At 42.1% G+C, this 24964-nt stretch overlaps 1 protein-coding gene across 3 annotated transcripts in view; it reads right to left on the reverse strand.

Annotated features, from left to right (window-relative positions):
• The window catches only part of invs (inversin), a 200293-nt gene that overhangs the window by 7406 nt on the left and 167923 nt on the right, over positions 1-24964 (reverse strand). For all 3 annotated transcript variants that reach the window (XM_028817399.2, XM_028817397.2, XM_028817398.2), the window contains 4 exons: positions 20571-20677; positions 19232-19441; positions 11296-11978; positions 7527-8124 (listed from right to left, as the gene is read on the reverse strand). In XM_028817399.2, the coding sequence (XP_028673232.1) occupies positions 7527-8124; positions 11296-11978; positions 19232-19441; positions 20571-20677 (1598 nt within the window). The remainder of the gene's footprint in view (positions 1-7526; positions 8125-11295; positions 11979-19231; positions 19442-20570; positions 20678-24964) is intronic.

Genomic DNA, 24964 nt, shown 5'->3' on the forward strand with positions numbered 1-24964 from the left:
AATGTGCAAAAAGGTGATGATACATCAAGAGTGACACGGAAATTCACTTCACAGTACACTGCCATCACTCCAAAATTACATAATATAATAATTCTTTGCATTTACTGTATATAGCGCTTTTCTGACTACTCAAAGCGCTCAGCAATTGCAGGTTAAGGGCCCAACAGAGCAGAGTCCCTATTGGCATTTACGGGATTCAAACCGGCAACCTGCCAATTGCCAGTGCAGATCCCTAGCCTCAGAGCCACCACTCCATAATTCACGTGTGTTCCCAGGTACGGAGTATCTTGAAAGAATGGAACAAAACCCACACCTGCAAACCGAGCTGCAGCAGAACACACAGTGGCACTCGTGTCCTTAGACAGAAGGTTTATAGAGCAGTCAGTTTTGAGAAAAAATTCAAAGGTCAGGTACCTGAAAGTCAGGCAGGAGTTCATCGATGAGCCCAAAAAGGAGTCCCAATATGGCAGCTCTTTGAACCCACAGGGAGGGACATATAGATTTTAATGTTTCAGTACATACAGACACAAGTCACTTTGGGTAGAACATTCTTTAAATATGAATACAACCCAAATGAAATTCTGAAATATGGCAAGTGAGATTAGGAGGCAGGTAGTGAGATTCAGATTTATGTTCTAATTTGGGGTCTGAGAGGGTCTTTAGAGGTACTCAATACCAGTAAAGGACAGCTAAATCACTGTGTTGCCTTGCAATTTGCAGGTATTTGCTTGGCGAGAACAAAGTGGCTACTGATTGATAAAAGCTGTGGGTAGAGTAACTTTAAAATAAATTATACACCACGATCCAGTAGGTACTGTTAATAGACACTTTCTGTTTTAGGTGACATAATTGTTAGCAGCTCATTTCTATGGCATACAGCTGAAGGAAAATCAGCCATGTTTTCAAAATTGGTAGCTTCTAATGCAGGAGTTTACATGTTGTTAGAAAGGGGACCTTGTGAACTCAATAAAGCAAACTAGCGATTCATGTAGGCATAAAGTGTTGAAGAAGTTCTGAGTGAGGACTATTAGGCTGCAGCTTTTTTGTTTTGTTTTTGATTATTCAACTAACCGTTTTTGTTCTTGTTAACTGCTGCTAAATTGCAGTAATGGCCACCCCTGTTCCAGGGCTTATTAAGGCGTAATTGTCATTCTAGGTGATGTTCTCCTTCTCGCACTCCTAACCTCTTCTGGTGTTTAATGTACAGCGTATGTAGGTGGCAGTGCAGTTCAATCAGCAGTCCATAAGCTTTGCACCCATATATAACCTGCTTATGAAATATTATTCTTCAACATACAATATACATTTAATTACATTGCATTGCTTGCTTTTCCTTTTTTATTTGTCGTTAGCTGTTATCCAACTTTGAGCAAGTAAGTTCATAAGACAATGGCCATCAGCTATGGTACCGTTGCTTACAGATGTATCTGAAGTAGTTTGTAACAAACTATGAGCATTTTGTATACACCATTTGCCAATTTTTTTATTTTATGTTATTTTATTAAGGGCTAATATCGCCAGTGTATTGTGGTGTAGTGGGTAACCGCTAATGCACTAAGGTTTTTTTTTTAGCATTATTCAGCCTAATTTACATTCCCAAAAATGAAAGGCTATTATTCTGCTCATGTAATAAAGGAGCTGCATGAGGAGCAAGTACAAAGCTTCAATTTTTTAAAAAGTATGTATATGAATAAAAATCTTTATACCATTATCAACTAAATAAAACCCCAAAAAATGGGTTCTTTCCAAAAAACTGGATTTTAACAGTACACAACCAAGACATTTTATGATGCACAACCCTGGAATCAAGTTTCTTTTGTGCCCCAGTCTGTCAGTTGTCATTGTACTAAGTTCAGATGTTCACACATACACAGTACTGCGTAGGAAGTAGGTGTGAAAAAATGGTGCAAACTAAGAATGCTTACACAATAGAAGTGTTAATCAGCATTCGATCAATGGGTTTAGAGGGTGAAGCGAGTGCGATTAGAGAAAAATAAAGCACAATTCTGTCAATCCCTTTGGTGGGATTATACCACGAACAATTCAGTAACTGAAACAGCTTTTCTTTTCTCATATGCTCGTGACCCAGTGACACGAACGACAGATAGAGTGACATTCAGCTGAAGTGGGTGGGGTGGGTCCTGGCGTGACACTTCAAGAGGCTCATATCCGGTGTAACAAACAGTACGCACCAGTATCCCAAAAAACTTTGCCAATACCCTGAGGCTGTGGGTTCAAATCCTGCTACTGACCAAGGTTATTATAGTTTTGCCTTTTTATATTACTTTTTATTTCTATATTTTTTTGACCTGGCTTGGAAATTCAGTTTAGTTTTAGATTTCCTTCATCATGTATTTTTAGGTTTAGTTTAGTATTTATTTTACAAAGACGTTTCTACTTTATTTGTATATGTATATATATATAACTTTCAGTTTTAGTAATTATAGTATGGTTAAAGAGCTACTGTGGAGTTCAGTTTTTGTGTCACAATGAGACAGAAGTGTAAATGGGTTTGGATATAATAAAGAGTTTAATGTTAGTAGAAGCTTACTACACTACATGACACAGTTTACTATTTGGTTTTGTTTTTGTCTGATAAAAACAAGCATAATCAAAACCGGATACTGAATATGAACAATTTTACGATTTTTAAAATATTTTCTATGTCATTCGTGCTGAACAAATCTGCGGTGACTGTTGGCACTTTTTGTCGTTTCCTTTTATTGCCCAGAATAGACCAATTTGTAATGATATTTAGGTGAATTTTAGGGTGTGGGTGTTTTTTACTCTTAAATGTCTACAGCACACCACATATCCTGCTCCAACGACAATGTGCTTATAATGAATGCCTTCAATATTTCATTCAAAAATCTCAAATACTGGGCTTTGTTATTTTCTACCAGCCATATTGATCTCTGATTCCATCTCAGGCACAAACAATTTATAGACAGAATTTTGCCACCTGCAGGCCTGGAAAGATATCAAAAATCAGAAAACAGAATCTACTGTGTTCTGACAGGTGTGACCATGAAAATCACAGGGGCTAAGGAAGAACAGGGGTCTTAGGCTTGAATCAGTGTGCAGACCCCACCTAGCCGTATTGAGGGAAACAAAGAAAAACAAGCTTGTAGTGTGAAGGTTAGGGGCAGTGAGACTTGAATAGCCCACCAAAAGAACAGTAAACCCATAATGAGGAGAGCAAGAGCAGGTAATAAGAGTATGGATGGCCTCAAAATAACAGACAGCATCTGAGATTAGGAACAATATACATTATGTGAATCTGTTTATCCAGAGCAGGATCACAGGAAACCTGGAGCCTACCACAGCAGGTTTGGATGCAAGGCCGGAAAAATCCTTGATATGCAATATGAATGATATGACTGATGTTAAGAACAAAAAGAATATGATGATATCAACTATCTATTTTGAAAGAGAGCGAAACATTGAAAAAATGGGGACAGGTATTTTAAAATATAATTCTGCTACTGGATTATTTTCACAGTATTGGGTATTTTGAGCTGTGAATATGAACTAAAAAAGATAAATTAATAAATATAGAATAAATACAAAAACAAATTAGTATGTTTAGCTCTTCATCACTTGGCAGACTCTCTTCGCCTAGCTACCTGTAGTTCAGTATTGACATTACCAACTCAGGAATTTTACATGGTTTGTATCTCTTTATTGTTAAACGATGTTTTCAAAGCAAATTGAACAATATGCTGGTTTTGTATGATGACCTTGTCAGTCTCTCGATCAGTGCCGTTTTATTAGTGGTCTCCCTTTGACTTTCTTGTGTACTCAGATATGGGGATGGATATTTGAGGAGTAAACCGAAAGACAATGATTATATTATGTAAATTAAAAAACAATAAATAACAAATCAAATTAATAATATATTACACAATTATTATAAAAGTAAAGTTGATTAAATCGGACTCTGCAGCTGCATGAATAAAAAAAATTGAGTATGTGTTCAGGTAAAGTACCATTTCCAGTCGATGGATTTCCCAAAAGTTAATACAGATCTACAATTCTGGGGTAACAACCACATGTCGAATTTCATCAATTTATCTAGCTGTGTTTTTGAGTTATCGTGTTTACACACACACAGACATAATTCCAAAAAACTGTATTTTCGGACTCGGGAAGGTCTAAAACGTCAAAATTCATCAAAATCTCAAGGTCGAATGATGATTACTATACTTTTTCTATACTTCGTATGCGAAGTGGGAGGTGAATTACTGTCAACAAAAAGCAGGCACCTGAGAAATAAACTGAAACGTTACTCACTCGTGATTTTTCTGTCCATATGGTAAAGATTTTGTTGACCACCACATTCCAGTTTCAGGCGTTTGAATTACATCTTGATATACAACAAGTGCAAAGAAAGGTGGCACATAAATCACTTTCTATTCCACAGGCTTTACTCGCGTATTCAGCTCACTCTGTCACTGCAAATACTGTGTGAACACCCAGCCTCCTTCACCAGCCGACGTTCACTGGATGAATATGTGCGGGTGGCTCGTGGTGGATGACTTTCAGATTTAGAGTTAAAAGTTGTAAGGGTTAAAAACTAACAGCAAGAATATTCATTCAAAAACGAAAACTAAAATTACTTTAGTAAATTATTATTTTATTTCAGTTAGTCTTTGCAGCTACTTTAATAGTTTCGTTTAGTTTTAGTTTTTCATTTCGGTTTTGTTAATTATTTTATTTCAGTTTATGAAAATGTTTTTTTAATAATAGTTTCAGTTTTGATTTTAGTTTTCGTTAATTATAATAACCTTGCTACGGACACTGTGTGACCCTGAGTAATTCACGTCACCTGCCTGTGCTCCAATTGGAAAAATGAAAGAAATATAATCAATTGTCTCTCAAATGCTGCAAGTCATCTTGAATAAAGGCGTCGGTCAAGTCAGAAATAATAGTCACTAGAGCTGCTTACTGTTGAACATGCTATACACAATTGTCCAGGAGTAAAACATTCCTGCTGTAGATCAATTACAGCTTGTCCTACTAACTGACTTTGGCTTTTGTTGATGGCCATTGCAAAACACAACTGTACATGAACGTGTATTCTTTTGAGTTGAAATTTAACAGCAGCACATGGAGAAGACAACAGCCATAACAGTGAGCACTTCAGTTAAAACAGAAGAGACAGAAAGAGAGACAGCGAGAGCGAGAAGGAAAGCACAAGTGTCATAGCTGCTACAGCCATTCTTCTCAATTTAAATGGGGTCTCCCAGCAGAGCCTAATGTGTACTGTATTCTGATTGATTATGTAACAGTAGTATGATACTATTATTTGTGTTGTGATAAGTTTTTACTTTTATTGTACTGATCTCTTGGGCACAGCCTTCAGCAGGGTTTGCGGAGAGAGTGTCGACCTTGGCAGTGACATTCATGTCTCTAGTGACTCTTCCTATGAAGTCAGTAGACGGATTGGGAGAGCATGGGGGGTCATGAGGTTGCTGGAAAGGGGTGTGTGGCGCTCCCGATATCTACGCAAATGGACGAAGGTCCAAGTCTTTAGAGTCCTGTTGCTTCCTGTCTTGCTATATGGTTGCAAGACATGGACGCTATCCAGTGACCTGAGACGAAGACTGGACTCCTTTGGTACTGTGTCTCTAAGGAAAATCCTTGGGTACCGTTGGTTTGACTTTGTGTCGAATGAGTGGTTGCTCATGGAGTCCCGAATGAGGCACATTACCTGCATTGTGAGGGAGCGTCCATTACGGCACTGCGGCCATGTGGCGCGTTTCCCAAAGGGTGATCTGGCTCGTAAGATCCTCATTGTTCGGGAACCGAGTGGCTGGACCAGGCCAAGGGGTCGCCCACGTAACACCTGGCTGCGGCAGATAGACGGTCATTTTCGGATGGGTGGAATTGGACCGCGTGTCTGCCTGGGGGGTTGCCAACCGGGAGATGTTTTGTCATGTACTGGGTACGGCAATGCACTGTACCAGTGCATGCTCCCCAACTTGACTTGACTTGTACTAAAATTTTGGCTTTAAGGTGACACTGCAAGCGGAGTTACCGTTAGCCAACAGTGAACCGAGGCCACTCTTGGAGCTTACTGCAGTGTTTATTGCTGCTCACAGTTTATGAAGGGGGACAAACAGCAGGCCGACAGTTACTGAGCTAAAGACAGGCGCCTCATTTATAAAGCTTACTTACACTAAAAGAGGCATGAAATGTGCATATGCAACTTCCCATGCAAATGTCTGTGTTTATAAAAGAAAACTTGATGGAAGAACAGGCACATATTTATGGAAACTCTGACCCAAGCATACACAACATTTCGTGGAGCCTGGGAATTGATGACACCCTTGATCAAGTAGGAAAATGCAGGCAAACCAGCTAAATGACAGCTCACACGTCTAATAATTCATATCACCAAGATGTTATAATAAAGTGCATTGACGTGACAAACCAATTACATCTCAAAAGTGATGAATACGATGTACAGACTGTTTCAGTTTCCTTTAAAAAGGGCTGCGTATTTGCACTGAAGAACTTTTTTGCTCTTTCGTCATTTTATATTGATTAGCCGTTGCTACTTATTTGTGAACTAGCAGAGAGGTCAACAGTGTCTCAGCCACGCTTAACTCCATCATGCCTGCTGTGCCAGAAGTCATTAACTGACCAGTGAGGCACTACAGTACATCCAGTTTTAATATGGTGTGAGTGCACATACAGACAGCATGACGTTTTTACCAACATAAAACCCAATTTGCAGCAGCGTCCAGTTCTCCTAACTGCACTCGTATTCCAATAAGAGCACCCAGCGAGAATGAAGCTGCTTTTGTTAACCATGAGCAGTTACATTCCATTAACACACAAGCCACCTCTGATGCCAAGATGAGACAGACTAACATCATGGTTCAGTGGCCTTGGATAACCTGTGATTGATTTACTTTGTGGAACAGTAGCTTTGACAGACATGATGGTGCCATATGTCATGGCTGGGTTGTTGGTAAGGTAACTGGCTCAACCCTCAGTTTTCCATATGACTCTTACAGTTCATCCTAAAAGCAATCATGTCATTTTAATAGCAGCTACCCACTCAGACGCTGGCACCTTACCCCTTTTCCCAGACCCCCAGAGTGCAAAAGAGAGGTGGTACAATGCTGCATACGATCTTGGTGCTCCAAGTTGTGAAGGACAGCCAGACACTCCTGAATGCAGGAGGTGGGAGCTGCTCCACCAGTCAGTGAAGATCTGTAGCAATGTGACTGAATATGTATGAGGCTCGTTAGCATGCTCCATATATGGATGTTTCAGGGCAGCATTTGAGAAATGTTTATGTGCACACATTTACAAGGTGTCTGTGATTTATAAACGGCAATTTGTGCAGACGTGTGCATATGCTTGGTTTTAAAAATCTATTTTTTTTTTCGCGTGCGCATATTTTCATGGTTGAATCCATGCAAAGTTTTATAAATGAGGTCCTAGTGAACCCCAGTTATGTTTGGTTGCATTCAGCAAGGAGTTGTATAGACATGTGCCTGTGGCTCTCCTACCTTCTCCATGACCTTTGGATGGTGGCAGCTGCTTGATTCTTCTTCCTGAACAGCTCCTTCCGGGCCCGCTCTTTTTCCACAACTTGCAACCTTACTTCCAGAGGAACCAGTTCAATACTTGAGTTCTGCCAAGGCAAAAGGGCAGCAGCACTGTGGTCTCTGGGTAAGGACCGATCTTCTGATTCCACTGTGTTACCAAGACGTGCAGAACGCAATACTGGGGTTTGACTCCTTGGAACTGGGGATCGGGAGGCTGATGGCTCATTGGCTCGGCAGTACATGTTGGCAGGTACTTTGGCACTCCCTGGTCTGCTGGAGCCCGCAGGTGAATGGCGCCCCATATTCAAGCCTTTAACACCCTCCCTGAGTGACCCTGGTTCACTCGATGATCTGGGGCTTCTGTAGTATCCTGGGGGACCAGATGTTTCTCTCCCTTTTCTATCTATGTTCTCATGGTGTCCTGTTCTTTCAGGCAGTAGTGAGGGATGACTGGTGACTTTTTGGGATCGTGATGAAGCTGAACAGGAAGATGTGGGGCAAAAGATGTCACTGTGAACCGCTTGATATTCTGCACTCTTCTGTTTGCCTCTTTTGGATTCTATGAGGAAAAATAAAAGAGAATATGAAGAAGATAATTTAAGAATGCAGGCATCATTAATAGCGCCTACCCACCGATTGATCAGTTTCACACTTGCCTCATGCTGCCCAAATAAATATTGCTGACAATAGGTTAGTCAACATAACACGTCTCTGACGAGAGTAGGGGTCTCCAGCCTCCATCGATTGATCCCTTTCAAATGATCTACTTAGGCAAACAAACAACTGAACGTAACCTGAGTCTTGTGTGAAATTTGTTCATCATGCTGATTATGTGGATGAAAAGTTTGGAACTAAATGAGTTTTCTTAATAAGGAACTGAATTATATTTAAATTTCAACTGTGCCATTGTGATGAAGGAGGTGCACCTACAGGAGGGATTACATGGACATTGCTTCCATTACTGAAACTGCTTAATTTGGTTAAGGTCTAACAATGGATTGCTTGACAAAAGCTTCAACAAGAAATCCTTTTGAATTTTGTATTCTGTTAACTCATGTATTTGCCTATTAATTATTTATTAGATTTAGTTAAAGTTTTATTTAGAATAAAGATTACAAGGAGGCAAACTCAACACATTCCTACTGGATAAGAGATATAAACCAGACAGTAGCTGGAGAGGGTCGTCTTCTTTTCCATCTAATGCTGCGAGTCTACTTGTGGAACTAAGAAGTGAGCCATCTGGACAGAGAATGAAGATCATCTTAAAACTGACACAGCTATACACTGACACTGCACCCCTGCCTGTGCTTCTGTTTATGGTATTACTGTATACAGTATGTTTAGATTCTGTCCAACAGAAGAACAGTTTGCCTGCACTGTATTCCATCTTTGGTTCCTCATTTGAGAATTAAGAGCTCATTAATTAATGCCAGGTCAGCAGAGGTGAGAAGAGATGCCCTCAACAGATGGTCTATGCGGAGTGTAGTCTTAGGACAAACAGCATCATACAGGCATGGGGACAGCTTAGTGGCTGAAACCCCAACTGCCTAGTGGGTACACTATGACTGACGATCTTTGGGTCTAATAAGCAGAATTGTCAACACATACATTAATACTACAATGTGGCGTATGTACTCCCATAAAGCAAAACATTGGTGAAAAGCAAAGCATTTTTTTTCACAATATTATATATTTTTACTTTTTTCATATAGAGAGGTGAAATTTACCATCTAGTTGGACTATGTAATGCTAATCTGCAGCTATTTATGCCTCAAAATGGCTTTTGTAATAAAACATGCTAAGTTGACAATTGATTAGCTACATCTGACCTGTAACCGTATGCAATTAATCAAGTGAACTAACTAAATCATTGACGTATATTAACTGCTTAAAAAACCTTATAAAGAACTGAATGAAGTGGTTAAGTAGTAACTTAACCTCCTTAGCGTTAGACCTGAGCATCATTCGGGCTGTAAAAACTGCTAGAAGTGTTCGTCCCGAGCATCATTTTTGCAACGGTATAGATGAGTCTCACATAATCGTTAGACCCGATGATTACTCGGGCAGTAAAAGTGCCAACAGCGTTAGTGCTAAGCATTGCTTGGGAAACAATATAGGTGTGTCTTGTGTAAGTGACAGGCCCGAGTGTTACACAGGCAACGGTGCAGACACATCTTCTCCTAGGCTCGTAATGGCGTCTCGTAAGAAACGTTTTTCAGCAGCCCAGGTGTTGCACGGTCTCGACAGTGAGATGAGCAGTGATGACGAAGTGAATGCGTCTTCAGGCAGTGAAACTGAAATGGACAGTGAAATCGAAAGCGATTCTGATGAATCTGAAAGAGACGCTCGTGTCAATCACACTTGTGCAGTGTGCTGTTCAAAAGCTGATCAGTCTGGAAAGAAAATCTACAAGGACTCACGCTATTGTTGTCCCGACTGTGACGTTGGATTGTGTATTTCACTGTACTTCAAGAAATACCACACAAATGACACATTTTGACAGTATACATGGTATTAGCATTATTTTTATTATTATTGCTTGTATCCTGCAGTGGGTTGGCACCCTGCCCGGGACTGGTTCCTGCCTTGCACCCTGTGGCTGGGATATGCTCCAGCAGACCTCGTGATCCTGTGTTTGTGTTCAGCGGGTTGGAAAATGGATGGATGGATTACTCGTATCATTATTATGCTTTCTACACGTCTGACTTTGTACTTTTAGAGTTTTGCACATTTTACAGTAGAAACATCAGATTTAATAAATATATGATTTTTGACGTCAAAAAAATGCAACACGATTTTTCAAGAAAACACTAAGGAGGCTACTAAAAAGTCATTCAGTGTTTGATTAGACCGATTTAATAGTAAATTTAGTCAACCTGATTAAATTAATCATTAACTCCTTGAATTAATGATGACAAGAATTGTGCACAGGGTGCAAAGTGCAAACAACACCTGGCCAGGGCACCAGTGCCTCACAGGGTACACACACACACACACACACACGGGCCAATTTAGTATTACCAGTCCATCAGTCTGCTCAGTGAACTAATTAGATAGATAGATAGATAGATAGATAGATAGATAGATAGATAGATAGATAGATAGATAGATAGATAGATAGATAGATAGATAGATAGATAGATAGATAGATAGATAGATAGATAGATAGATAGACTTTATTATGTAATGACTTTATTAACATTAATAGATTTCAAAGGGTTAAATGTCAAATTACTTAACAAGTGAGATGATTGGTTGACTACCTAATTTATAACTGATTAATTACCTGAATATTTTAGCAGGCAGACACATAAAGTGCTCAGTACTAATCCATCCATGCTGCAAACCTGAGCATTCCATGTTGGATTAGTGGAAATACGCGTGCCGCCAGCTGTCAGATGACTACGTAAAATGAGTGTGGCACAAAGGGTGTAGGACAGAACAGCTGTTCTGTATGACAGCCTTGGTCAAGCCCCTGACGTATGGTAGACACGAGGTCACTGCCACTCCAGGCAGGAGCAGAGACAAACCCTGTGGTGGGTCATCTGTCTTCTAAAGTTTCAACACCTGTCCTTTAACATGACCTGTGCACGGCCTTGTCAGTGTAAAATGGAGAGAACTGAGGGCTTACAAGTACCAAACCAAACCGTCTGAAGGGTGGCAAGTGACACTAGGACTCCAGGTGTATACGAGACATGTGCCTTGTATCTTCTCATCCAAGATATCTTACCTTTGTTCTGTACAGGAGCTGGATGGCTTCTCTCAAGCCTGCTTAAGGATGATTTCTTGACCTCTGTAGTCATACTGCAGCCATGCAGCATGCCGTTGCTGTCCCTCACATGCCCACTTTTCACTGCCATGCTCAACCTGTCCTCAAGCAACAATGACTCCTTCACTTGGCTTTCATCATCTAGTGATGATGTGGTTTTCAGCTTCTGCTCATTCTTGGGGAGACATGGTGTTTTGCTAGGTCTGTCACTCTGGGACAGTGAGGTTAATTTTGGTTGGAGGTTACTGATGGACGAGGAGTAGGTTTTCTGAGGCCTCTCATTCACTCCAGCTGTAGACTTTGAATGCTGTTCATTGCCTGGTTGACACAGAGTTTCTTTGTGCCTCTCACTGTTGGGTGGACGCAGGAATCGTGGACTGCCCTCGTTGTGCACCGGAGACAAAGACTCGCAAACTCTCTTGCTATTGGGTTGGCACTGGGATTTTGAGCGTCTCCCACTGTTTGATGGAGGCCGAGCTTTCAGAGGTTTGTCGCTGTTGATTAGAGTTGCGCTTTTGTAGCCCCTATCACCACCTGTTTGAGAAAGGCCTTGGGACATATTGTTTTCTGAAGACAATGGGGTCTGTGACCTCACTTTTGAACACTGTTGATCGGCCTCCTTTCTCTTGCTTTCTTCTTTTTTCCTAAGAGAAAAGACATTTAGACGTCAGTTTTCCATTCCATTCATGCCCCTGCAGTTTCATTGACTACTGTGAAATGAACAGAGAACCAGATGAGGGGATAATGAAGTGTCAGTGGTCTCACCTCTGTTTTGGAGACTGTGGTGGGCTTCATTAGCGTCATGTATCAGGAGACACTACAATGACCACACAGAACCATGCAGGGTTTTTGTGGAAAACTTCAAACTAACGTCACCTCAAAAGCATTTGATCGGAGCAGAACGCGCTATATAACTGATTTTGAATTTCAAAAATGTTTTGTTAAGGTGGTGAACAATGCAAAAAAAAAATGTGCACCACGTGGATGGGGGCAAAACTGGCTTAACTTAAAGAAGACTTTTAATTTGGTGTCCATCGGAAATCATGGCCGCTGCTCTTTGAACAGACACACGTTTGTAATACTGTGCAGCCACAGTCATGCTTGAAAGTCTGGAAACCGCTTGCAAAACTGGAAATTCTTTGTGTTTTAGCCATAAAATGCAGATTAAATGCAAATTTAAAGTACAGTCACGTGAAAAAGTAAGTACACCCCATGAAATGTTTTCCCTATTTTAATGCATGTGGACATATCAAAATTTGATCTTCATTTAAACAGTATCTTTAGATAAAGGCGATGTGATTGAAAAAATCTAAGTTTGACTTTGCAGGATCTACTGGCATACTGTATACCAAGGGTCATTCTCATGACTAAGAACAAGACGACTGCCAGGAAAGTGGCATTGGTCTTGTATGTGAATGTAGAAGTAACGTCTTCTTCCCAGCACTGCTATACCGGGTGTTAATTGTATTCAATGACATGATTTAAGGTACTCATCTGTTTAACAGCAGTTTATCAGGTGTCGAAAGGACAGCAGTGACGAAAAAGAAGCACATTACAGGACTGTAAGAAGTGTCTTATGTTGATGTGGTAGTTCTAAATCTGACCAGTATATGTTTATAAAACGAGAGGAGACCATCCAGTCCATTGGGCTCGTTTGTTTAGCTAATAGTTCATCTGTCCCAATATCTCATCCAGACGCTTCTTAAAGGTTGTCAAGGTTTCTGCTTCAACTAAATGTCTCACTAGTTTGTTCCCGGTTCCTACAACTTTTTATCTAAAGATGTGCTTCCTGGCTTCAGTTTTAAAAGCACTCCCTCGTAATTTCCACTAAAGTCTTCAAATACACAATTCATCATTTAGTCAAAAGAATTCTGCAGGATGTGCTTTATCAATGGCTTTGAGGATTTTCAAGACCTGGATTAGGTCTCCACGCAGTCCTCTTCAGTTAATTCTCTGAATGTGTTGGACCGGACCAGAACTGCACACAGTACTCCAGATGTGGCCTCCCTAGTGCATTGTATAGTTGGATCCGAACGCCCCTCGATGGATATTCAAAGGGTAAGGGTGCTCAAGTGATTGTGTCTCATGATGGACACAGATCACTAGTTTTACCCATCTAACACAAACCTTTCCAAATCAGTCTTTTCCTATAAAAGAAAGAATTTTTTCCTTTTTCAGTATACAGTACCTTTCATAAGGAGCAATATCATAAATCCATCCATCCATCCATTATCCAACCCGTTATATCCTAACTACAGGGTCACAGGGGTCTGCTGGAGCCAATCCCAGCCAACACAGGGTGCAAGGCAGGAAACAAACCCCGGGCAGGGTGCGCACGCACACACACACACACACACACACACACACACACACACACACACACACACACACACAAGGGACAATTTTAGGATTGTCAATGCTCCTAACCTGCAAGTCTTTGGACTGTGGGAGGAAACCCACACAGACACGGGGAGACATGCAAACTCCACACAGGGAGGACTCAGGAAGCAAACCTGAGTCTCCTAACTGCGAGGCAGCAGCGCTACCCACCATGCCGCCGCAATATCATAAAGTTCTTTGCAAAGCTGCTAATTTTTATAACAGCGTGCTTCACAAAACAGTATTCCTTTATTTTAAATTGTAGGTCTCACAGTGAGCCATATTGGAAAATTGTATATCAAGCCTTTTATGGAAACCTCAAGTGGGAACACATTAGGTGCCTTTTCGGAATCTTCAATGTCAGACCCATCATAAAATACTTCAAAAAGGATCTGGTCTTTCCTTACATACCATCTGATAATCACAAACTCGTTTTCAAATTCCTACAGTACCGACCACAGCGAGTTCTACTACCACAAAACCTCAATCTCGGTTTCATTCAGTAAATTTCTTTTATTTGTCCTATTATATACTGACTTTCACATTGAGGTTCATAACATTTGTGGACTGCCCGACTTTTACAGTTACTCTTTTTGTCACATTTGTGTACAATTTTAATGCCATGTGGCACTGTGTGTGTATTAACAGTACAGAAGGTGAACGAGCCAAGGACGATATGGAGAGGGGACAGACACAGTGAAAGAGCCACGGTAGTCAGGCATACAGTAGGAGAAGAGGTTTGTACGGAGCGCAGCGAATTCTTACCTGTCTGTAACGTGGAACACATTGACACTGTGCCACCATAAACACATCTATGTTTTAAATACAGACATTTACGTATGTTATTTAATAATAAAGAAACACAAATCAGCTTACCTGATATGCCCCTTACCTCCATTTTTAGTTTTAGCTATGCTCCCAGCTTTTATATTGATAAAAAGTACAACCGTTTGTGTGCTACTAGTTTAAACAGATTGTATAGAGCACGGCCTGGACATATGGTCATATTTTAAAATTCACTTATTATTTATTTGATTATGCCTAACCCAAGCTAAGCTGAAAAAATGAAGGCAGATGTCATGCTGTGAGACTGAGATGCTGCAGATAAAACCAATCTTAGAGCAGGCCATCTGGATTGTACACAATGGCCCAAGTGACTTCTAAGTCTCTGTCCCTTTCCAGCAGTGCAGTGTTGGTACTGGACACCCATCCTGTCACGCTGCAAAAGCTATAACAAGCAGATCCTGTTGTGCCGTGGAATTAGCGCTTGACAGCGCGAGACGGTGGCGATGGTTGTCAGCACATTAGCTCCAAGTGCGGCCAATGACAGGTTAGTTATGTAGCGTGTCATCATCAGTTCACATGATTCATGTCAACGTCGGCTCATGTCAGCTCAGTGTGGTGCGTCTGAAGAAAGACGTAACTTTATCTGTCAAGAGTCATCTGATCGCCCCCGCCTTTGCAGGGCACACTGATCGAAGCTGAGGGCCTATGCAGACGCAAAATTGATCCAGTGGGGTGTGTTGGGGGAGGGGGGGTGCGTCAGGCAAAGCTGCACTTCTGCATCCCCTCTGGTGCTGATGAGAGCAAATCGTTTCAAATAAAACAACTGACATAATAGAGACAGACTGCAACTGGTGGGCTCATACAAGCTATGGATTTACTGACTGCGCTCCCCCTGGCACTCGCCGCTGCTTGTCATCTGACAAATGTGCTGTCTTATCTTTGATGCTACAAGATCACCCCGACACCAAATTCACCCAGGAATTCACTGGACTGCTGGGGTTGGCCATATTGTATCTAATTTAAGGAAAAACAGAAGAATTTGCTGTTACAGATTATGCAATCTACAGTAAGTCATTAGAGGGAAAAAATGAAAACAATTATTTTACACATCAGTTACGAGGCGACTCTCTTCTAAATAAAGGCATTTGTATTGCTACAATAAAAAGTGAAGTAACATCTGGTGATGGAGTTCACTGGAGTTAGCACAATATAAAATAAAGAAGAGAATATTAAGATCAGAAGTACGCAACATAAAGATTAACAGGTTCAGAGCTTTGCAGTTGTGCTTACAACAGATGATGCAACATAAAGATTGATGGACTAATTTACAAAGCACATTTACTGAAGTCCTCACAATAAATTACACCGTGATATGTCATAATTTAGACCAATAAAATGATAAAAAGCTATGTGACGGGGGAAAAAAAAATGAGAGGTACTATATAAAATATTAACTGGTCAGGAAGGATCCTCTTGCTCTTTACAAATGGAGCGATATTAACCTGAGATTGATTGGGTGGGAGCGAGAGGAAATCCATCAGTCGCCAAAGGCTCAGTAAGGTCTGCCACAGATGTCCACAGCCAAGCAAGAAACAAGGAACACCACGCACGGGCTTTTAAGGGGGGGGGGGGGGGGGGGGGCGGCTGTGGATTAAGATTAGCAGAAAATAAACAAGATCAGGCTCCTTATAAGGGGGGGGGGGGGGGCAGGGGTTTGGGAATGAGGTGGTAGACGGATGAATTAGAAAGGTGCTACTTTAGAGAAATAGACAAAGTCATTCAAATGAAACACAGCACATCATAGCTAGATAAGACACTGATGGGACCTGAGGCACTGAGAAACACTATGAGAGATATGAAAGGCATTATATAATATACAGATGTAAATGGCTCTGTTTTAAAGATGGATTGACAGATATGAAAGACACCACACAGCCAATGTGAAATGAACTACATGATAGATACAGTAAATATGAAGGGTACCATACGGTAGACATTAAAGGCTTTATACAGGGTCACAAAGTCCTGCTGCAGTTTTAAGTTATCATAACTTCAGTTGAATGAATGATAAACTCAGTCTGCAAAGGACATTGTGAAGCGTGGTTCATTTATATTATTGTAGTTTGATAACAAATCTGTAATAGTTTATTATTTTTTAATTTATTACTGATTTGTTCATTACTGTGTTTGCTGTCAGTGTTGGGCAGTTTTTCAATGAAAAATTCCCTAACACATGGTGTGGAAGAAGGGGACCGATCTCTTGGCCACCGCGATCCCCAGATTTGAGCCGTTTGGATTTCTTTTTGTGCGGACATGTTAAGAATACTCATTATTCACCTAAGCTTCATTCTTTAGATGAACTGCATGACTGGGATCACTAATGGGATTCAGGGAATTGCTGAAAATCAACTGCCAAACGTATTTGTAGAACTTCAGAATCACATCACGCTTTATATACGTGACAATGGGGCACATGCTGAAAATTAAAGATCTCAGGAATATATTGACGGAAAATGTAATAAATTCTTACACTTAGCCTTTTCTTCTTTACAAGATTCACTGTATCATGTATTGGACCGAAGTTATGATTATTTAAAACTGTACAAGGACTTTATAATGACCCCGCACCTACAAGACCACAATAAGGTCGATATGAAAGGCACTATATAATAGCGAGATGTGAAAGGCACTGTATGGTAGACAGACACCACTAATATGGCGCTCTACTTGACAGACAGGCACATAACACCAATCACATGCCTACATCTTCATTGCCATTTCACACATGTTGGCAGGCAGACTGCATGGAAGTGTTTGGTGGGCCATGACCAATTTATCCATTCATGGCTATTATGTAAAGCCATCTTAAACAAGTAAACTTTCAGTGGTTCTGTTTCTGCCCTACAATGTTTATCATGTGATCGAATAAATCACCCTGTGTCAGTAAAGTGAATTGGCGAGAGTGAAGGGTCAAAGTTCATGATACAGACCCAGGACCCGACTGCTAGGACAACCTTCAAATGCATTCCCATCACAAAGCCGCGTCAGTACGGTCTGTTAAGTGCTGTCATGTGCTCGAGTGCTGTCATGTGCTAGTGCCCAGGCGTCACCAGCGCACATTAGTCTAATTTTTTTTGTATTATTTCCACTGTTGGATTCTAGCCAACTTGTGACCCACAAGGGTCACAAGGGGACAATCTTTTTTTTTTTTCCCTCCCCAACCCCCTACATTTCTGCAAGTGAAAGCACAACAATTGTTTCTTGTAGTTGAGGTCACAAAGGCCTCCCTTGACCTCCTGAGGAGATGGGGGGCTGACGGAGGGTCATTAACAGCTGATGGTTTGTGCTTCTTAGTTGTATAACCACAGTAAAAGGCATGAGAGAGAATCACTGACAGTCACCTCCTTTATAAACGGATTCTAACTCACCATTTTCACTTCACAACTGAACCGAGGATGCTGGTCTCTCTTACAATTTCATGAAGATCTTTAGATGGTCCACAAAAATCTGACACTGTTTTATTAGTGAGGCATTTAAGTAACCAAAGTGTAAAATATGTGTGGCCTCCTAAGCCAGGGAGAAGATACTCTCTACTTACAGTAATTGCTCGTCAGGGTTATTCAGCTCGAGTATGTGGAGGCCCTGCTGTGGAACAATCAAGAATCTGCACAGGGCCAGCACAAATAGTCCAAGTGACTTTGCACATTATTGCAGTTTTTTTGGTGAGGACTCGAATGACTTAAGGCTATGTCACGTTAAACGACATTTCCAGTGATTTTCAGTCGTAGCCTTCATTAACATAATCTTAGTGAGTGGATACCAGTCTGCTAGCGTGACATGCTCAGTGATTCACTCCAACTAGTCCACGACTTGCCTTGATATAATCAGAAAGGTTTAATGCCATCTTTAGCCATGGGGCGTGCTCAGTGTGTACAAGACCGGACAACCGACGAATGCTCATCAGGAAGTACAATGTACATAATGCAGCAACAAGGACTCGAGGACCAAGGTTGTTTTGGACCTCATAAACAGAAGAGAAGCTCGCCTGTCTGAAGTCCTGTGTCGTACGTATCATGACAGAATGGAAAAAAAGAAAAACAAACAAAAAAAATGGTGGCTGAACTCACCAAAGCTGTTACCCTTTTGTGCAAAACTGGTACTGATTAGCAATGCGCTGTTGACTGTCACAAAAAGGGGAAAGCACGACTGTGATGGAAAGTCGGCACAAAGTCACTAAATTTCACATGTCGTGTAAACTGACATGGTCCGGCGACAAGATCAGCAACTGCAGTCAGCAAGTTTCACAAATCTTACAACTAGAAGAAGTGTAATGTGACATGGGCTTCAGGTGCAGTGATGAAGTAGGCTAACATGGGGTGCTGGAGTTAACAGTAACGTGGTGAGCGCTGTGAGCTGCCCTGGATGCTAAAATGCTGGTTAATTAAAAGAACAGCCATTCAGTATGAAATTAGATTGGCATCCCTACATTCACACTGGCCACAGTTATGTTGGAGGAGCAACACATGTCACAACTGATAGCTTTAAGTGTGGTGGGTACACTTAGGGTCTCCATTGTAAGGTACTTGGATTATCCCCAGCAGCAGAGACCATCAGTTTCTTTGTTGTTTGTCCCAAGTCCCCAAAGTAAAGTCATTTAGTTAACCAAATACATTTTGTGGAATTTATTGTAAAAGCCCACCACCCCTTTTCCTTTTAGCCTAGCACTTCTTACTTTGCAGCATCCTTGCGCAGTTGCTCATGTTTCATCAGGAGCTTCTTGCGTTCCTGGAAGGCCTTGCGCACCTTATAGCCCTTGTATATGGCTTGGATCTTGAAAGCTGCAATGTCCTGTATGGCAGCAATAGAGAGAGCTCCATGTTCCAGCATGAACTGGATCACCTCATGGTGCTCCCCGAGGAGAGCATAGTCCAGAGGGGTGTACCTGCAATAGGAAGGAGAAGGCATGGACATCATGAAACTCCAGCAGCCTTGTGGTTTTTTGTTGAGTTATTCCAAATCCATCATCTGCTGTAAACCGAGCAGAATTTGTCAAGACCAATAGCCACAAAGTTTATAGACCAAATCTCAATGTTTCTGTAGTCTCTTTGTCTATTTAGTCATAGTTGCACGTCAATTGAAAATAATGGCACTAAACATTGACAAGACTTTTCTGTAGCATCTAGGGGGAGAGAATTTCAACTCAGAAATCTGAGGCACAAAATGTCTAGTCAATAAGGATGAAAGTAAGCCATTGGCTTTCCCAAAAAGTATGCTATTTGAAACAGTGTGGGGGGGACACATTCACCAGAGAAAAGGAAGGAGGACAACCTGTTTAACTTTAAAGGCAGTGCAGAAGAGCCACTCTGTTGGCATTAATGTGAAGGGCTACTTCTGTAATTTGCTTTGTTGTACACTATGTTACATGATACATACTGTGACAGATGGCCGGGACGCCCCTTCACCACATCTGCCAGGGGCACAAGGGTGGGAAGCCCAGCATCTGGGCCCCTGGATGCCAGATGGCAGCATCCCTGGGTTGCAGCGGTGCCTCGGACTCCCCCAGGGCTTCATGGGGGTTGGAGTTCTGTGCAGTTCTGTTGGGTTCTGCAGGCGCCGCCAGGGGTGCTGCAACAGGAGCGGCTGGCCCCTTTCGGGCACTGGTTTCGCCTTACCCGGAAGTGCCTGATAAAAGGGGGCCAGCAACCACCACTCTGGAGCCAGAATCGGGAAGAAGAGGACGAGGTTGCCTGGGAGGAGTGGTGGTGCCAAGGTGGAGAGGATTGTGATTTATATTAAGTGCTTTTGGGCCTGTGTTGTGGCTGGGGGGTTCATGGGGAAGACATGCCCTCCAGCTGAAGAAAAATAAAAGTCTTGTGTGTTTTTAAACGTGCCTGTGAATGAGTCTGTGCCAGGTCGGGCGCTATATAGCGCCTTTATTACAATACGGTCATCAATCCTGGCATACTTAACTATTCTAATATGAACAGGTGACTGCCTCAAAATGCAAGTTATTTTGCATTAGAATTGTCGCTGCAATCGTCTTGCAAGAAAGCACAAAACACATCAAGTACCTTTCTTCATTGTTTTCCATCTGATTGGGGAAAGCATTGTATCCCAGGAGGAGCTTGACAGCATCGAGATAGCCGTTGTTACAAGACCAGTGCAAAGCCGTCTTCCCCTGAACAGGGGGGAAAAAAGAAAATACATATGAGAAAGACTTGGTTACTTTCTAGCTTACTCGGCCAAAAAGCGTAAAATGTGAATTCCAGTCTTCTTCTTGCTTATATGTTATGAAGGCTAAGAGGGAACCTGGAAGGTAATTGATACGTTAGCCGGGCCCAGCTAGCCATCACGTGTAAAAGGAAACAAACAATCACCACTAGCTGGTTACGTGAACAAACTAGAGTGCTGATTTGTGAGAATGAGATAACAAGACCCTGGGGAAATTTACAGTTATGAATCTAACAAGTATGTGGCAAATGGTCTATAGTGCAGATTCATTCATACAATTGCATCACTCACAGAAAGGAAATGATACAGTATTATACACATAGCTACTCCACTAAGTAGTATTGGTGGGCCATTTGTAGGGTCATTATGGTCACACGTACAGAATAAAAGGAACTCCTAACTGGCACGCGCTCATCAACACACAACACGTCACCCCGCAGTGCCCAATTAGCAAGTATAATCACCTGAACTCAAAACTTTGGTCTTCCTTAACTGAATAATCATAATTAATTGCCATGTTTGAAGAAGAAAAAAAACATTTTTACAGACCAATAAGAAGGTGGATTAAATAATAATGCTGTTGCAATATTACAAGTTTATGTTAATCTAAGGTTCTGATCTGATGAACTTTAGCTTTTGACATTTTACATTAACAGTAAAACACTATAAATTGTATCATTCCACACTGAATATCAGTAGGCAGGACATCGTTACGCAGTTAGCTGACATCTTTACAGGAGGCCACACATACTGTACACTCTGGACTCGCATTCCCTGTTTCTGTCATATCAACACACCTTGCATGAAGGCAGCATGGACACAACACTCTCAGGATCTCCTGATTTGCTCAGAACCTACGGCTATCCAGCAGCTGTCACCATGCTCTGACATTTGTCTTTCATAATAAGTAACACATTTACAAGAGTAAACACATCTCCAACTTTTTGAAAACTCCCATAATCCGCTCTTCCACCTGCTCCTCAACTTGATGCCCGCTAATTACCGGTTTTCATTTGTGTGTTTGAAGAAGTGGCAGCTGAGACAATAACCCTTTCTTACTAATGGCTGCTTGAGATGCACGATTCACTTTAGCTTTAAGTAGCTTTAAGTATTAACCCCAAAATATCCGCATAAATTAACTGAAGTGGCTCTCCCCAGACCACGGCCATGGAAGTATTTTGTAGCTCAGGATTTGTCACTTTGTGCCACACTAATTGTGGTAATTCATTTCAGTTAAGGTGGTTGTATTTGGTGCATCACTGTATAAACAAGACAGACTGATAAACTTAGTGGCAGTTACTTTTATTCAGAGCAGTTGGTGAGAACCGGAGCTGACGACCCCCCTAACCCCTCACTCCCCATTAGGGTATGCTGAGAAGCAGTAGATTCACTGCGTCTGCTACAATGGCGGGCAGACTCCAAAATTGCTCAAAGCAAATAATGCTAATAAAGTGTTCAAAATCAGAGCGGAAAGTACTGCTGGCGCCAGAAAAACAAGACCTGCCTGGAGTTTTACGTGCTTCTAGGCCTTGCAAACGCAGGGGAGCCGTTTTAGGGGACTGAAGGGGGGTGGGGGGGGGAGAGGCATGATTATTGCTGCTACCTACCATTAACTGAAACTACTAGAAATATAAGCTTATTAGAAAGAAATGGAAATAAAGCTATCACTACAGAAGAACTGGAGCTTGGGGCAAGTGGGGGTTCAAATAAATCAAACCAAGAAAACAAAAGCGGCCTTACATTTACTATGAATGTAGTGAGAAGTCAAACAAAATGACACCTTTTATTGGCTAACTAAAAAGATTACAATATCATACATCTTGCCTGAAGAAGGTGCCTGAGTTGCCTTGAAAGCTTGCATATTGTAATCTTTTTAGTTAGCCAATAAAAAGTGTCATTTTGCTTGACTTCTCACTACATCCACAAGGGCTAACACGGTACAACACCCTAGTACTACTATGAATTTACTGAACACAAATCAGTTCAACACTAATAAACATCCAAATGCCATTTGTTGTCTCAAGTCAATATCTGTAGTTACACTACTCTCAAGCTTAGAGATGGATGGATGGACAGATAGATAGATAGATAGATAGATAATTAATCCCAAGGGGAAATTCACATACTCCAGCAGCAGCATACTGATAAAGAAAATATTAAATTAAAGAGTAATAATAATGCAAGTATACAGACAGACAATAACTTTGTATAATTTTAACGTTTACCCCCCCAGGTGGTATTGAAGAGTCGCATAGTGTGGGGGAGGAACGATCTCCTCAGTCTGTCAGTGGAGCAGGACAGCGACAGCAGTCTGTCGCTGAAGCTGCTCAATGTACGACTACAAACCTCTGCTGGCAATGGTGGGTTTGGGTTGAAATGCATTGGGTTACAAGTGAATTTGGATTAGATTTTCAATACCAACAATATCAAAATTGGTATTTTACTCAAACAGTCTGAATTTGAGATGAGAAAATGAATATAAGTATGTCAGTGGATCAGGACAGTGACGGCAGTCTGTCGCTGAAGCTGCTCCTCTGTCTGGAGATGATACTGTTTAGTGGATGCAGTGGATTCTCCATGATTGACAGGAGCCTGCTCAGTGCCCGTCGCTCTGCCATGGATGTCAAACTGTCCAGCTCCGTGCCTACAATAGAGCCTGCCTTCCTCACTAGTTTGTCCAGGCGTGAGATGTCTCTCGTCTTTATGCTGCCTTCCCAGCACACTACCGCATGAAAGAGGGCGCTCGCCACAACCGTCTGATAGAACATCTGTAGCATCTTATTGCAGATGTTGAAGGACACCAGCCTTCTAAGGAAGTATAGTCGGCTCTGTCCTTTCTTACACAGAGCATCAGTATTGGCAGTCCAGTCCAATTTATCATCCAGCTGCGCTCCCAGGTATTTATAGGTCTGCACCCTCTGCACACAGTCACCTCTGATGATCACGGGGTCCATGAGGGGTCTGGTCCTCCTAAAATCCACCACCAGCTCCTTGGTTTTGCTGGTGTTCAGGTGTAGGTGGTTTGAGTCACACTATTTAACAAAGTCATTGATGAGGTCCGTATACTCCTCCTCCTGCCCACTCCTGATGCAGCCCATGATAGCAGTGTCGTCAGAGAACTTTTGCACGTGGCAGGACTCCGAGTTGTATTGGAAGTCCGATGTATATAGGCTGAACAGGACCAGAGAAAGTACAGTCCCCTGTGGCACTCCGGTGCTGCTGACCACAATGTCACATCTGCAGTTCCCGAGAGGCACATACTGAGGTCAGTCTTTAAGATAGTCCACACAATCCATGCTACCAGGTATGAATCTACTCCCATCTCTGTCAGCTTGTCCCTAAGGAGCAGAGGTTGGATGGTGTTGAAGGTGCTAGAGAAGTCCAGAAACTTACAGCACCACTGCCTCTGTACAAGTGGGAGAGGGATCAGTGGAGCATACAGATGATGGCATCCTCCGCTCCCACCTTCTCCTGGCATGCGAACTGCAGAGGGTCGAGGGCGTGGCGGACCTGTGGCCTCAGGTGGTGAAGTAGCAACCGCTCCATGGTCTTCATCACATGCGACGTCGGAGCGACAGGCCGGAAGTCATTCATCTCACCTGGATGTGATACCTTTGGGACTGGGGTGATGCAAGATGTTTTCCAAAGCCTCGGGACTCTCCCCTGTTCCAGGCTCAGGTTGAAGATGCACTGTAGAGGACTCCCCAGGTCCAACGCACAGGCCTTCAGCAGTCATGGCGATACCCCATCTGGACCCGCTGCTTTTCTGGCACCAAGTCTCCTCAGCTCTCTGCTTACCTGGGCTGCTGTAATTGTGGGTTGGGGTAAACGCTCTCCTATGCTGGTATCAGCAGAAGGACAGTTGGAGGGTGCAGTACTCCAAGGTGAGAGTGGGTTTGGTTGGTCAAACCTGTTAAAAAAGTTGTTCATCTGGTTTGCTCTCTCCACATCTCTCTCGATGGTGGCAACCCACTTCGAGCTGCAGCCAGTGATGATCTTCATCCCATCCCACACTTCCTTCATGCTGTTATTCTGCAACTTCTGCTCCAGCTTTCTCCTGTACTACTCCTTCGCCGCCCTGAGCTGGACTCGGAGTTCCTTCTGCACGCGCTTGAGCTCATGCTGATCACCACCTTTAAAAGCCCTTTTCTTCTGGTTCAAAAGGCCCTTGATGTCACTTGTAATCCATGGTTTGTTGTTAGCATAGCAGCGTACTGTTCTTACTGGAACTACA

The sequence above is a fragment of the Erpetoichthys calabaricus genome, chromosome 13 (assembly GCF_900747795.2).
Source record: "Erpetoichthys calabaricus chromosome 13, fErpCal1.3, whole genome shotgun sequence".
NCBI lineage: Eukaryota > Metazoa > Chordata > Cladistia > Polypteriformes > Polypteridae > Erpetoichthys > Erpetoichthys calabaricus.